The sequence below is a fragment of the Neoarius graeffei genome, chromosome 17 (genome assembly GCF_027579695.1).
Source record: "Neoarius graeffei isolate fNeoGra1 chromosome 17, fNeoGra1.pri, whole genome shotgun sequence".
Lineage (NCBI taxonomy): Eukaryota > Metazoa > Chordata > Actinopteri > Siluriformes > Ariidae > Neoarius > Neoarius graeffei.
In genome coordinates this window covers 27,918,291-27,934,156 of record NC_083585.1, presented here as the reverse complement: position 1 = coordinate 27,934,156, position 15,866 = coordinate 27,918,291, and the positions used below count along the sequence as shown (strand labels likewise).

Sequence of the window (15,866 nt, the reverse complement as noted above, 5' to 3'; positions counted from 1 at the left end):
CGCACGTGACGTCACGAAAATCAATGTTTGCCGGGAAATCCAAATGCCAAGTTTTTCCAGAGGTGGACCAATTCAACTCAAATGGCTTGATTTCAACTGAATTTTTCTGGTATTGAACAAGGTAAAAAAAATTGCAGAGAATGCAGAATGTGACAGATATTTGACAAGTTTAATATAAAATAGGAGAATTACATTGATCTTGCTCCTGAATTTACCTGTGATATGCACTTTTAATTCCCAAACTCTCCTGATGTGCTCGTTCTTTATCCTGTCCAGCCTTGTCACTCCTATCGCAAACCTTAACATCCTTGGAATACGAATTTGAAACAGGAGAGAAAAATGCAGTACATGAGTGTGCGAATGAAATGTGAAAGACCGAAGCAGGAAGAAAATACATTGTTAGATACGAAGGAAAGGAAACGCAGGAGCAAACTAATAAATATCGGTGGTCAGCAAGCACCTCGATGTGACCAGCTGTTCATTTAGCAACAGAATGATGTAACTCGGTGCACCATCAAAGGTAAACCTGTAGATGGCAGTAATGCAACACTGGATGCCAGCTGTCGTAAAACCCAAAAGGAAAAGATGATGACGCAGGTAAACCTGCGCATGCGTGTGCGCACACACACAGACTTCCTCTGTCTGCTTGACTGCGCAAGGCGAGCAATTTCATGCACACTATTTGTTTTAATCTTCTCAAATTAAATAACTTCCCAGCTACAGAATGGCCTGATATTTTGTGAGATATTACCGAAATAAACATAGATCGCAATGACCAAATTTCACTGATTTTATGAAATCGAAATTCTGTATAGCTTTAACCAATCTGAAGTAGTGAGAACACACAAGTGAACAGTGAGCACATACACATACCCAGAGCAGTGGGCAGCTATTTTTTGTTTGCAGCCACATGGTCAAGACTGCTTGCGTCATTGACCGCTGCCATGTTGGAGGATACCGCGAGTTGGGCTAGTGGTAGCGTGTCCGCCTCTTGATCGGGTGATCGTGAGTTCTATTCACGGTTGGGTCATACCAAAGACCATCATAAAAATGGTACCTACTGCCATCTGGCAAAGCACGCTGCAATACAGATGCGAGTGGGGAGTCAAACTCTCACGGTTACTAGAGGACCCGCCCCCCCACTCTAACCCTAGCTATGTGAGAGGCTGAGGGCTACGGAAACTGGGATTGGCGCCACCATATGGCATGGGAAGGACTTGGATTTGATGTTGGAGGGTATACAATATGCACAGTGGTAAGGCCAAAAAAAAAAAGTGCATTTCAGCCTTTCAGGTAACATGAAATACTAAAATAAGATCGGTAGATAGGAATTTTTTTTTTCCTTTTTTTTTATTTTTATTTTGTTCGAAAAAATTAACACAAGTAAGCATCTTACAAAATAGTATTTTGGCACAGAATCCTTTATACCACACATAATAAAATAAGTGTTTTAAATCTTTAAACGAATAAAAAAAAAATCACGAGTTCGAGTTATGATCTACGGAAGCGTATTGCTGCCACACTCAAAAAAAAAAAAAACTGGCTTAGAATCAAGTAATTACGTGAAGATATTGTTAAAGTTATCACGTTTTTACGTTATATTTATCATGTAATAACATAACATCACGTAGTTTCATGATATGAAATTATCACGTTATTTCATGATATTTTCATGTAATAACGTGAAAACACCTTATCAAGAAATAACGTGAAAATAACGGCCTAGGCTACTTCCATTAGAAGCAGACGGCCTAGCCTAGCCTACTGTAGAACTTGGGTCGAGCAAAAACACCGAGCAAAAACATGGCTGAATCCTGAATGACTCCTATTTGTATAAATAGGGGACTACATAGGCGGCAAAATGTAGTGTTTTTCCTGCTGTGGAAGTGCACTTGTACACTGAAGAGGAAGCAATTTGCATTACAGCCTTGAATGAGGATTCAAAATGATGCCTCGGCTCAGTTTTCCCTTCCTGCTTCAGTATACAAGTGCGCTTCCATGTTTATGCAGGAGGGCTGATAGAAGTGGCGAAACATTTTACTTTTTATCGTTTCTTTCACAACTTGAATGCGTTGAAACAAAAAATTATGACAAACTAACGCTGCTTACACTAAAATATCGAGGGAAATTTGTAATAAAAACTTTACGGTCGGCAATTTCGACGCGGAAATTCTCGATCGGTCGGGTTACCGGAAACACTCCTTTTTTTTTTTTTTGGCCTAAGAGTACAGACTGGAAGGTAAAGCAGGGTTACATTTAGAAGCTTGTCTCTTGTCTCAAATCCATTTTAAGAACAGTCTTTTGAAGCAGTCAAAATGCTAGGTATCTACCACACTACATAACTAAATCTGTTATAAAAGAGCGCTGACCAGGCGAGGAGGCTGTACCTAATATTTGAGGTAGGGGACTGACATGAATCTTCTTCGATTGGCCCTGTGATCGTTTGGGAAGATTCTTCAATAATTTCACATTTCTTTCTGCGCGAGCGTTTCAAGCGCACCTTTAGTACCGTCCTTGATTTTGTTGCGGCCTGTATTTTGTGTTGGAGCCCAGTCTGGATCCGTAAAATTGTCGAGCTCAGCTGGTCTCCTTAATCGAAAGAAAAAGCAAAATAAAAGCAGCGTCATCAAAAATCTTATACAGCTCTTTTTAAAACGAAATAATCGTAGAAGCCTTTGATTGTCGGATCACACACTCGGTCACGGTTTTGTCATGTTTGATCACTGCGAGTTTCTGCACAACCAGGCTATTAAACGATCTAATATTTCTTATTGCGATCTTTCAATTAATAACTAGTTCATAGCACTTACCATTGATAAAATGTTCACTGCAGACTCGTGTAGTTTTTGCTTTCTCATCGCTTAGATCAGCCAGTTGGACAGCCGTTGATGTCGACGCTCCTTGGGCAAGGTTTTTTTTTTTTTTTTTTTTTCCTTCTCCTTGATGATTTAGAATTGCTGGAATTCTAAAAAATAAAGCCTCGGTCACAACCGGCCGTACGTGCTCCTACGGCCGGTCTACGTGCAAGAAACGCACGGAGGGCGCGCATGTGACGTGCTGATTTTCGAGCCGTAGACTGGCCGCAGACCGGCCGCAGAGGTTCTTTGTCATGTCAAACAAACTCTACGGGCGCTTACGTTTTTTTCAGGTTGCAAGACAAACTTGCGGCCAACGTGCGTCTTTCTCCACAAACAAAAAAAAGTAGCGATTTGGGAAATGCCAAAAATTGCACGGCCAAAAAATCGTACGTCCGGTTGTGACCTAGGCTTAACTTAAGTCCCCTTATCTTGAATAGAGTTGTGCCTGCGCCCAATTACAGCACAGAGTCGGCATAGTGAAGAAGCAAAAGGAATTCTTGAGCGTAACAACCTCTTGAGAATAACTTCTATAGTCAATGTGTGCCGTGTGAGTTTGTGTATATCCTCCAGTATGGCCAACTTTCGGTTCAAAGCCTCATGCATAATTAACCATGCAAATGAAGAATAATACTACAGCACCTGGAGAGCAGTTGGGGGTTAGGTGCCTTGCTCAAGGGCACTTCAGCTATGATGTAGGAATCAAACCAGCAACCCTTTGGGCCCAAGGCTGCTTCTCTAACCTTCAGGCCATGGCTGCTCCATAGCTACAGTACGGTGCAAAAGTCTTGGGTATCCTTTTTTTTTTTTCGTACAAATGTCATGATTTTTATTGTATGACTTCTTGCGAGGGTGGCGTGGTGGTGTAGTCGTTAGCGCTGTTGCCTCACAGCAAGAAGGTCTGGGTTCGAGCCCCGGGGCCGGCGAGGGCCTTTCTGTGCAGAGTTTGCATGTTCTCCCCATATTTGCGTGGGTTTCCTCCGGGTGCTCCGGTTTCCCCCACAGTCCAAAGACATGCAGGTTAGGTTAACTGGTGGCTCTAAATTGACCGTAGGTGTGAATGTGAGTGTGAATGGTTGTCTGTGTCTATTGCCGCTTTTCCACTACAAACGCGGCTGAGTCGGGCTGAGCTGAGCGGGGCTGTTGGAGTTGCATTTCGACTACAACCGTGCTGAACCGTGCTGGCTGGAAGTGGGTGGACACATTGGGTGGAGTTAACGAAAGTGGGTGGACGTCACGTGATGTCGTTAGGCGGCGCAAACAGTGACATCAGTGATCTTTTAAGCGGTAGTCTCACGACCCGGATAGTAAACAATAAACATGGAGGACATGGAGTCGTTAGTGTTGCTGGTCTTGGTGCTGTGGCTTGTTGTCACCAACAACGCCAACAGATACTGGCAAGAGCGTATAGATGAGGCGAGGCGCATAAGGCTTCAGAAATTCTCGTAATCTGTAATTCTTTTTCTTCCGGGTTTACGGTGTTTACAGATCCCAGCGTGCTCGCGGGGCGTGTGTGGGCATGTGAGGACACTCCTCCTCACCAATCGGTGCACAGGGGAGTGTCTGCTCACGCCCCCAGCCTCACTCAGCTCGGTTTGGCTCGCTTCAGCCCCACTCCAAAACCGTGCGAGTTTTGGGGGCTGAGCAGGGCTGAAGCGAGCTGAGTCGTGCTGTTTTGAGATAGTCGAAACGCGAGCCGTGTCGGGCTGAAGTGAGTTGAAGTGAGCTGAAAAAGGGTAGTGGAAAAGGGCCATATGTGTAAGCCCTGTGATGACCTGGCGACTTGTCCAGGGTGTACCCCGCCTTTCGCCCGTAGTCAGCTGGGATAGGCTCCAGCTTGCCTGCGACCCTGTAGAACAGGATAAAGCGGCTACAGATAATGAGATGAGATGAGACTTCTTGCAAGTCAGTATGAAAACATTTTACTTTTCCAACTGTTCAGTTTTGTGCTGGAAACCTAATGTTATAGACAGCTTTCTGTATAATGAAGGGTTTTGCTGCAAAAATAAGAAGCAAATTTGACAAAGTCTCCAGAAACGCATTCAATTTATTTTGAAAAAAAAATTAGTCTCCGGTACAGTGAGTGCAGTTTTAAAAGGAAATGAGCTGTAGGCTTTAAGTCAGTATCTCACTGGGCTTGTGACAAATTGCAAACGTCATTCGCGAGAGAGTTTCAAAAGCGTCTTGAAACGTTCGCGGGGCTTCTGAATTTCCTCGCAGGAGTCGCAAAGTGTCGCTCCTTCGTCGCTGAAATTTTGAAAATGTTCAAAAAATTCGTGCGACGAAATTTCTCTCAAAATAGCCGCAAACGCGTCGCTGGTGTCGCGAAGCCGTCACGAACCCTTCTCAAGTCAGTTTCCGTGAGACAGGAAGTGTGGGTGTATCTCACTGAGCTGCGACAGCCTGCGACTAGTTGGAGACGCAACAATTGCGATAAAATGTGCGAATATCAATTCGGTGTGATTCCAAGTGAAAATTGTCGCTAATTTGCGTATTTTATTGCAATTGTTGTCTCTCCAACTAGTCGCAGGCTGTCGCAGCCCAGTGAGATACACTCGCACTTCCTGTATCTCACTGGGCTGCGACTAGTTGGAGACGCAACAATTGCGATAAAATGTGCAGTGCAGATTTGGACATGACGCAAAAAGTTCAAAGAGGAAGGCTGACTGCTTCTCAGGCAGCACGCATTTTGAAAATTTGTGAAATGGTTCATGGAATCCACGTACCTTTTTGAATTTCTCAATATTCTTATATTGTGCAATGTTCAGCCTGTTCAGTTTCGTTTGCCTTGACTATGTAGTTTCTGGGCGGCACGGTGGTGTAGTGATTAGCACTGTCGCCTCACAGCAAGAAGGTTCTGGGTTCGAGCCCCGTGGCCGGCGAGGGCCTTTTCTGCGTGCAGTTTGCATGTTCTCCCCGTGTCCGCGTGGGTTTCCTCCGGGTGCTCTGGTTTCCCCCACAGTCCAAAGACATGCAGTTAGGTTAATGTGGGTTGGCCTTGAGCAAGGTACCTAACCCCTGACTGCTCCCCGGGCGCTGTAGTGTGGCTGCCCACTGCTCTGAGTGTGTGCGTGTGTTCACTGCTTCAGATGGGTTAAATGCAGAGGATGAATCTCACTGTGCTTGAAGTGTGCATGCGACAAATAAAGGTTTATTCTTCCTCAAATAATATCACATTTTTTGAAGCACTCTGTATTTCATGAGTGAAAAATATTTTCAACATGAGAAGATAAACTTCATATTTTCAAGCCAATGTGTGATTTTTCTTTTTATTATATAGACAGAGTACAAGAGCTGGGCGATAAATCGATTTTATCAATTAATTCGAATTTACAGTTAAGGACTGTGTTTTTTTTATGAAAATTGGTTTTCTCTCAGTTTTAACTTTCGCCACCGACGCTCCCCTCTGCGCATGTGCAGGACAGATCGGGCAGCAGGGACGGATCGGGCACCGACACTATAGCCCTCCTCCCGCGCGCTTGCCATAGACACTCCCAAACAACATGGCAGCAATTGGGGGAAAGCTGCAGCTTGTGCCCAAGAAAGGAGCAACTTATTCCGTGATGTGGAATTGGTTCGGTTTTGCGGCGTCGGATGCAGACCAAACAAGTCCTCGTTGTAAGGTGTGTTTGAAAACGGTTGCTTTGAAAGGAAGCAGCACGACGAATTTATTCCAACACCTTAAGCTTAGGTCACAACCGGATGTACGATTTTTTTTTGGCCGTGCGATTTTTGGCGTTTCCCAAATCGCTGCTTTTTTTTCATGGAGAAAGACGCACGTTGGCCGTAAGTTTGTCTTGCAACCTGAAAAAAATGTAAGCTCCCGTAGAGTTTGTTTGACATCACAGAGGACCTCTGCGGCTCGAAAATCAGCACGTCACACGCGCGCCCTCCGTGCGTTTCTTGCGTTTTTTGCACGTAGACCGGCCGTAGGAGCACGTATGGCCGGTTGTGACCGAGGCATTAAACAGAAGCCTGCAGCGGAGCTGGAGAAGTGCTGCTCCCAGCCGAATGAACACAGCCGTAGCACGAGCGCACCATCCACAGTAAAGCAAGCAACCGTCCCAGACACTTTTTCGAACTGTGTGCATTATGATGAGAATGGGGCGCGGTGGAAGGCAATCACAGATGCTATCGCGATGTTCTCATCTACAAGCTTGTTTTTTTAGCTTGTTTCTGGTTGCACTTTAAAGGAACAGTCCACCGTACTTCCATAATGAAATATGCTCTTATCTGAATTGAGACGAGCTGCTCCGTACCTCTCCGAGCTTTGCGCGACCTCCCAGTCAGTCAGACGCGCTGTCACTCCTGTTAGCAATGTAGCTAGGCTCAGTATGGCCAATGGTATTTTTTGGGGCTGTAGTTAGATGCGACCAAACTCTTCCGCGTTTTTCCTGTTTACATAGGTTTATATGACCAGTGACATGAAACAAGTTCAGTTCCACAAATTGAAACGTAGCGATTTTCTATACTATGGAAAGTCCGCACTATAATGACAGGCGTACTAACACCTTCTGCGCGCTTCGGCAGCGCATTGATATCTGAGCTCCGTACGCCTGTCATTATAGTGCGGACTTTCCATAGCATAGAAAATCGCTACGTTTCAATTTGTGTAACTGAACTTGTTTCATGTCACTGGTCATATAAACCTATGTAAACAGGAAAAACGCGGAAGAGTTTGGTCGCATCTAACTACAGCCCCAAAAAATACCATTGGCCATACTGAGCCTAGCTACATTGCTAACAGGAGTGACAGCGTGTCTGACTGCGTCTGACTGACTGGGAGGTCGCGCAAAGCTCGGAGAGGTACGGAGCAGCTCGTCTCAATTCAGAGAAGAGCATATTTCATTATGGAAGTACGGTGGACTGTTCCTTTAACCCCAAAGGGGAAATTTAAGTGAAAGCAAAGGTAAAACTTGTTTTGAACCATTTCTTTGTCATCTGTAGTTTGATTTTTAGTAGGGGGAATCGATTTAAAATCGAAAATCGGATTTTTTGTGAAAAAATCGAAATTTATTTTTAGGCCATATCGCCCAGCTCTACAGAGTACCTAAATTTATCAAAACAATCCATCGATATCTTCACTCGTGAGGATATGGAAAATGTGTTGCTCCATGTCCCGGATGTAGTTCGTATGAAAAAATGTACAAGTGGCATATTTTCCAGTAAAACACTTGTCTGTGTAATACGTTACATTTCATAAAGACTCGTCTGCCTCAAATTCTCCCCAATGTCCGTGTTGAAGATTTCAGTTAACGCGAGATAAAGATCACCTTTACTTTTGGCACTAGTCTTGTATAGTGAAATGTGTGAAACTCAGATTTTTCATATGAAATGCATCACGGACCTGCCTGACGACACATTTCGCAATATTTCACTCCGATGACGTCACTCTGTGTTTTTCCCGTTGACTAGACGTGTGTTGTCAAAATGGCGCACCAGTTCAAAATTAAAAATATTTTCATTAACTTGCGTGGGGTTTTTTTTCTCTCTTTTTTTGTGCATGTGTCCATATAATATAAAGAACATTACACGGTGGTGCGAAGAGGTGAAGTTTATCTTCTCATGTTGAAAAATTGCTTCACTCACTTGTGAATATGTTCACACCGCTCAAAAATAAACTTCCTATCTTCACACCACTCCGTAATATCTTCTATATATAAACATCATGATGCAGTTCAATACAGAGTATGTTTAGTTGTTAGTGCTTGTATATAAGCTGTGCGAGGCCTGGGTGATAAAACGATAGCGATATGTTAGCCTGGGCCCGCCCATCCTAAGTGTGACGCAACACGGGGGGGTGTTGCGAACTTAGTCTGGCAAGGCAAGCTATCTCCAGCTCTTCCAAGCTCCCGAAAAATCGGGAGCCAATCAACTTTGAGCATCTCCAACGGCCCTGGGTAGAGGCGTGTTCAAGGCAGTGACGTAGTAGAACTGCGACCGGAAGCCATAGATTGTTTACAGAATCTATGCCGGAAGCGCTTCATTGACTAGAAACATTACGAACATGGAGCAGCGGCAAGCCTTTGACACAGCGGTAGATGCTGCATTGAAAGCATTCAACGGGAAGTTCTCATTGAAAACGGAGCAAAGAGCAGCCCTGGAGGTATTTATCTTCTTCCTGTTACTCAAGCAGTTTCCGTCGCGTCACATACGTCAGAGGAAAGAGTGATGTGATTGGTTTAAGCTTCGTCACAGCCTTTTCTGGCTTGGACCAGTAGCAAACTGAGGCATTTCAGGGAGGCGGGTCAACCACGCGCTTTGGGAAACGGTTGGGCTTAATATCTATGCCAGACCAATGCTCGCAGAGCTTTGAAGTTGCGTTAGCCAGACTAGCGATATGTACTTTTTGAAAGACGCTTGGTCAGTCGCAATAAGAAAATTGTTCGATAAAATATTCGGTTTCACTTAAATACAGACCTCCAGAAAAGCACTTAACGAATACACGGTTCCAGCGCTCGAAACTAACGGTGTCCCGACGTCCCGGGGACCATAAAAAATGTCATCGGGACACAAAATCATCATATCTGGGACAATCCCGGGACAATGGAAAAAAATAGATCTAGAAAAAAAGTTCTACGTTAATATTATTTACAAAGCCGTAACACATACGTAGACATTCACCTAATTTGTCAATTTTAATTTTAAAACGTTAACAGCGAAAAATACATAGTAGCTACACTTTCGATGCACCTGCATCCGTAGGCTACAGAGCAGCGCATTCTGTTCTAGAATCTTCGGCCGGAGTCCGCATTATATGGACTTGGAATGGAATTGCTACCGCACACGCTGCGCCGACTCTTGCCAGAACAAAAATGCTGAAGTGGCTGAAGCGGACCGACCGCGGGGAAGAAACTGAAAGCCCAGACATAACGTCTCCGGGACCTTCAGGATCCAAAGTGTCATCGCCTGGTCTGCAGGCAACGCTAGCAACTGAATGAACTTAATGAACACTGTTAGACACGTTATAAAATACAACAGGAATGATGTGGATGATATTGACGGAAGATACCGTTCAACAGAATAAGTGAGTTTTCTTGGTGTCTTTCTAGTTCAGAAAGTTTAGTCAGTCAGCAGCACACCTAGGCTCGGTAATGGATAACGGAAAGTTCATAAAAATGGATAACGGTAATGGTGAAAATTTTAAGTTGGCCTTATAAGTGCCAACAGATATTCAAGGTATAAGTAGATGAAATGAACATAAAAGGGGTCTTATTTTCAGCTAAAGTGTACTGCAGATGTAGTGAGTTGAAACATTTTCTGAATGAGCTAGTTGGCCCCTTTAAATAAACGGGTATCTATTCATACAGTGAGATCGCCAAAGTTTAATAAACTGAAAATGCAATAACTGTAATTTTGAAGTAGATGATGTATAGGACATGTGTTGCTTGTGTCTTGTGACTTAATGTAAAAATGATATAAAGGGTTCAAAATCGCATAGTTACAAATATAATAGTAACTTCATATGATAATATTAACCACTGGTTATTTCAGAGAGGAAAAAAATGGGGACACTATTGCTTCCATTCGGGACAATACAAACTGAATTCGGGACCACTGGGGGACACAAAGAAAAAAAGTTAATTTCGAGCCCTGCACGGTTTGGTTGCATGAACAAACCCTGAGCCGCCTCCTCCCTCCGTGGCTCATAAATGGCTTATCGCATCCCTTGAATAACGGCGCACGCTACGAGACAGATAGTCAGTCATTCAATTCGTGCATGTTCTCTGAGTGACAGGTACAGGCTTCAGAAAAATGGACTCCTTTTTATTTTTATTTTTTATTTTCAAATAAGAAAAGAACAGCAATGTGCTTTTAAATGTTGTATCAGCGTGGCTCCTAAGTGGCACAACAGAAAAGCATTCACCCGATCATCCCGAGCTCGCGAGTTTGAATCCCGGTGATGTCACAGCCATCCGTGGCCGGGAGCCCAAGGGAACAAAATTGGCCGTGCTTTCGGGGAGGGAAGGGTGGTATAACTCTTTCTCTCTTGTCAGTTACAGTGACACTAACCAATCGTGAGCTTTGTGCGTATGGAAGTGGGCAGATTGTTTTTCTTCGAGTGTTATGCCACCCCCTAATGTTGTATGAGCAGCAGTTCAAAAAGATGCTGTAGATGTGCCTTGGATTAAGCATGTGATGGCTGTAAATCTGTGATTTCTGATCATAAAACCTCAAAATGTTTATAATTTCTGCTACTGACACAAAAATAGCATGACCAAATGAACCATTAATATCCTTTTAATATCTTAAGTAATTTTTAATTAGTTGAATGTTCCTGCTGCACTTAAGCACCCCATGTTGTCATGGTAACATTGAAAATAACGCCTAATCTGCAGACGAAAAGTGCCTACAGCATGAAAGCTCTGTTCATGTGGTTATTTGGCCAATCGTTCCAGCACAAACCATTCCTTTTAGCGATGGAGTACATCATGTTGATTGTTCTGTGAGCAATAGATAAATAATCTCGTTCATACTTGTTTGCTAAAATGGTCGATAATATACCAAAGGTTGCATGTTCTTCCCCTTTTCCACAAGTTAACACAGTTCCATGAGGTCTGAATGAAATGTCTGTGACACGCTTTGGTCAAAATACCACAAGCACTGAAAGGGCTTCACATGTCCCCTTTAATTGGTTTATTTGGTATTGGCCTAAACAGAGGATACAACACAGTGGTGCGAAGATATGAAGTTTTATCTTCGAGTGGTGGAAGTATTTTCAACACGAGAAGATAAACGTCATATCTTTGCACCACTGTATATAATGTTCTTTTTGTTATATGGACACGTGCGCAAAAAATGTGCACGTTAATCAAAAGAATTTAAATTTTGAGCCAGTTTGCCATTTTGACCGCGTGCGTCCAATCAGTGGGAAAACGCTGACCTCATCGGCGTGAAATACCGGGAATTATTATACATACAGGACACTTTTTTTCCGATGGAATAAAAACGTTCTATTCCCTTCTAGCAGGTTTCATTTAGTTGGTTTGATAGCATGCAATGTTTTTAGCATGTTGCTTATCCTGCATACATTGTGTCACTCTAACCAATGGCGAATGAGTGTTGAATATGGTTTGGTAAGTCAGTATCTCACTGGGCTGCGACAAATTGCGAACGTCATTCGCAAGAGAGTTTCAAAAGTGTCTTGAAACGTTCGCGGGGCTTCTGAATTTCCTCGCGCGAGTCGCAAAGTGTCGCTCCTTTGTCGCTGAAGTTTTGAACATGTTCAAAAAATTAGCGCGACAGATTTTCTCTCAAAATAGCTGCAAACGCGTCGCTGGTGTCGCAAAGCCATCACGAACCCTTCTCAAGTCAGTTTCCGTGAAGTGAGAGACTGGCTGAAGTGCGAGAACTGAATGCGCATGTTGTAACGCAATTGTTGTCTCCAACTAGTCGCAGGTTGTCGCAGCCCAGTGAGATACTGGCTATATTGCATGGTTGTCAAAACATATCACATGTTGGATCTGATATGACGATTCAGTGAGTGGGGTTTTTTTTTTTTTGGCTGTGCATACGCAGAAAATTGTCTTTAGGGGTGTTCACACGGCACATATTTGCATCGATGCTGCACCGATGTATTTTGTTGCGATATATCTTACACACGTCACAAACCTGCTTACTAGAGAGAAGCGTGTTAGCACTGGTGCAGCCCCACTTGCGTTCACACGGCAGTTTTTGCGACCGTGCTATGATCGTAATGATGCGGAAATGAAATATGCGCATGCGTGAAAATGTACTTCCTTTTCCCGGTTGTCATGGCATCACCAAGCGCCGGGAAAACAACGTGGATGAAGACACCAGTGTTGCCAGATACTGCTGACGTTTTCCAGCCCAAAATATGTTCAAATCTGCCAAAATGCACTTAAAACCGCCCAATCTGGCAACACTGGAAGACACGCAGTTCTGTTGTTGTTGATATTCGCCATTTTGGAAGCGCAAAATACCAGGATGCAAATTATGCAATGCCCGTATGTAATCAACTCTCCTCACACGTAGCGAGTCTACCCCTGTAGCGTTCAGACGTCCCATTTTATATCGGTGCTGCCCCGCAAACTAGCATTTACTCCGGAGTAAATTTCTTAAACCACCTCCCGAGCAGGGTTAGATTTGCACCGGTTTAAGCAGCTTTCAGGGGCTACACCGGTATAACTTTGTACCGTGTGAACGCTCTACCGGGGCAGCCCCGGTGCTACACCGGAGTAAAAGTTGCCGTGTGAACACCCCTTTTGTTCGCCGGGAAAGAGAAGGATGCATTGGACACCTGAAAGACTCCCAAAACTTCATTAGATTCACACACACACATTTATAAGAGAAAAACATACCAACGGACATTTAAACATTAAAAAAAAAAACTGGAAAAGAGACGCATCAGAGATGCAGAACTTCCACGCTTGCAGGCGACTGTGACAGTTTGGAAACAAATAATGGCTGCCAGGTTTGCTTCGTTAAATGCGGAAGATTTTGAGAGATTTTTGAAAGATGAGGACATGCTGAACACCTGAAAGGAATGTTTATGTATAATAATAATGATGACTGGCTTTTTTTCCGTGGTATATCAGATGTATTCCATTCAGTTAGCATGATATTGAACGAGTCGAGGACAAATTCAGTATCATGCTAGCTGAATGGAATATATCTGATTATACCATGGGAAAAAAAAAAAGGCAGCTATATTTTTATGTAGTGCATGTCTTTCAGTCCTATCCTTCTGTCCTTTTAGTACTGATGAAACTGACTACCTTCTGTCCCTTTTTTCCTTTCAGGTTAATTTCTATCCACTTTTGGGAAAATATTTTTTTTATTATATTATTGCAGATTTGTCTCCTGTAGTGTGTTGTTGATTCAGAGCAGGGTTCAGTGAAAACTATGTCGAAGTTCTTCTAGAAGTATGTCCAAGTACTGCATGTTCTTATTGTGTGTGTTTCTGAATGGCCTTTTTTTGTTTCCTTGCATCCATTTTCCAGCTCTGTTCCTTTCCCAAGGGAAAGGGTTACTTGTCTGCATTGTGCAACATGGACAATAAATGTGAAGTCAGTCTCACATTTCTCTGAATTTTCCAGCTTTACCAGCAAGGCCGGCTTTGTCAGCTGGGAGGGGAGTTCTGTGAGCTTGAGGTCTTTGCCAAAGTCCTCCGAGCCTCTGACAAAAGGTACGGGACAGTAGGACAGAGATCTGTCTTGTTTTTTTTGTCAGTATTGGGCAGCAACGAAGCATGGGGCTTATTTCACTGCATGTTAGAACATGATGATGTGTAAGAGATTTGAACAGTACATCACTGCTCGTTCAGGATCAACCTTTTTAATGCCGTTCCATTTTGTTTTGTCGACATGTTCGTTTTTACTTGTAGTTGAGCTTTCTTTTTCCAGATCCTTCATTTGACCCTAAAAACTTCAGAAAAGAGATCTTATTTATACACAGTATAAACCTATACAAACGGGTAGGTCCATGCCAAATGACCAGATGGTGGTTGCAGCACCGGATTCATTTTTTTGTGAAGGCTTATGGTAAGAGATACTGGTGAAATATGAAGTGATGCATTTCAGGGCCTTATTCTGTGTGTTTATGAACTCCAGTCATTTTGAAAATGACTGAAATTAGACCAGAATGTACACCCTAAATCCTCGCCAGGGATTTTTGGGGGTTTTCAATGCATTTTTCTCAGCTTCTAGACTACAGAGGTTTGAAATTTGGTAAATTAACTCTCTACATGTTGCTAATCTGGAAGGAAAACATAGAGCCTTCTATCTAGAAAATCCTGGCCATAGGTACTTGCTAAAAATGAAGAAAAACGCACTTGCGAGTGGGGTTGAGGGCCCTAAAAATACTAGAAAGCAAATATATTCATCTCCTATCACTACCTGGTCTTATAATAAATCAGATTGCCTGGTCACTTATATAATGGGAGCTCTCTAGATAGAGTATTTACAGAAATATGGCAGATTCAATGACCTCGCCTACAAAAAGGATCATATCTTTAAGACCCTGAATGGAAATGTAGCACAGGTCTGCAGCTTGGTAAATGGTTTCATTAATTCAGTCACTACAAACATGTGAAGTGTCATCTTATTTGTGCATCATTCTCTTTTTTTCAATCCCAAATCATCCATTTTTAATGACGTTGGTTTTGCTGTTATATGTACTGTACAGTTCACAAATAACTATATACTTGACCATGAGGGAGTAATTTAAGATCGCAGATGCAGCACTCTATTCATATGTTTGTCATGACAGATATTGGGTGTATTGTCTGTTTACAGTTGCATTTCTGACAGACTGTCAGTATTTATAATTTTCCATAGATCATGTATACACCAGTATTTTAAAATGCATACGGAAGCCGCGAGAGGCCCTTCATATAATCTTTTTTTTATTCATCTTGTTATCCCGAGATAACGGCATAATTAATTCAGGATGTCGAGAAAACAACACAACTAATTCGAGATCTCGAGAAAACAAAACAATTATTCCGTGATCTTGAGAAAACAAAACAATTATTCCGTGATCTCAGCTGGATCACTGTATCTCCGTCGGTAGAGGCGAAGCCGGGCCAGTCTTCTGCGGAGGTGCCGCGGACTAATTTTGAAATGATCCCTTATTAAAAGACTTAATGCAATCTCTCCCTGTGTCAACCCCTGATCAGAATATTGCCTTATTAGGTGATCGATTATTCCAGACATTCTAATGACCAAAGTTGCGTCTATACAGAATGAGAAATAGCCCCAAAGTCAGCATATCACAAGTCTCTTGGCGCACCTGAATGAACCATTTCTCAGCTGTTTACTCGAGATCATGGAATAATTGTCTTGTTTTCTCGATCACGGAATAATTTTGTTTTCTTGAGATCTCGAATTAGTTGTGGTGTTTTTTCTCAAGATCCTGAATTAATTATGTCGTTATCTCGGAATAACGGTTTTGTTTTCTCGAGATCCTGAATTAATTGTGTCGTTATCTCGGGATAACAGGGTGAATTTAAAAAAAAAAAAGGATTATATGAAGGGCCTCTCTCGGCTT

The 15,866-nt window shown here is 42.8% G+C and overlaps 1 protein-coding gene across 1 annotated transcript in view; it reads left to right on the top strand.

The window, feature by feature from the left end:
- The window catches only part of appbp2 (amyloid beta precursor protein (cytoplasmic tail) binding protein 2), a 36,155-nt gene that overhangs the window by 7,934 nt on the left and 12,355 nt on the right, over positions 1–15,866 (top strand). Inside the window, exon 2 of the mRNA XM_060943948.1 lies at positions 13,916–14,004. Coding sequence (XP_060799931.1) covers positions 13,916–14,004 — 89 coding nt within the window. The remainder of the gene's footprint in view (positions 1–13,915; positions 14,005–15,866) is intronic.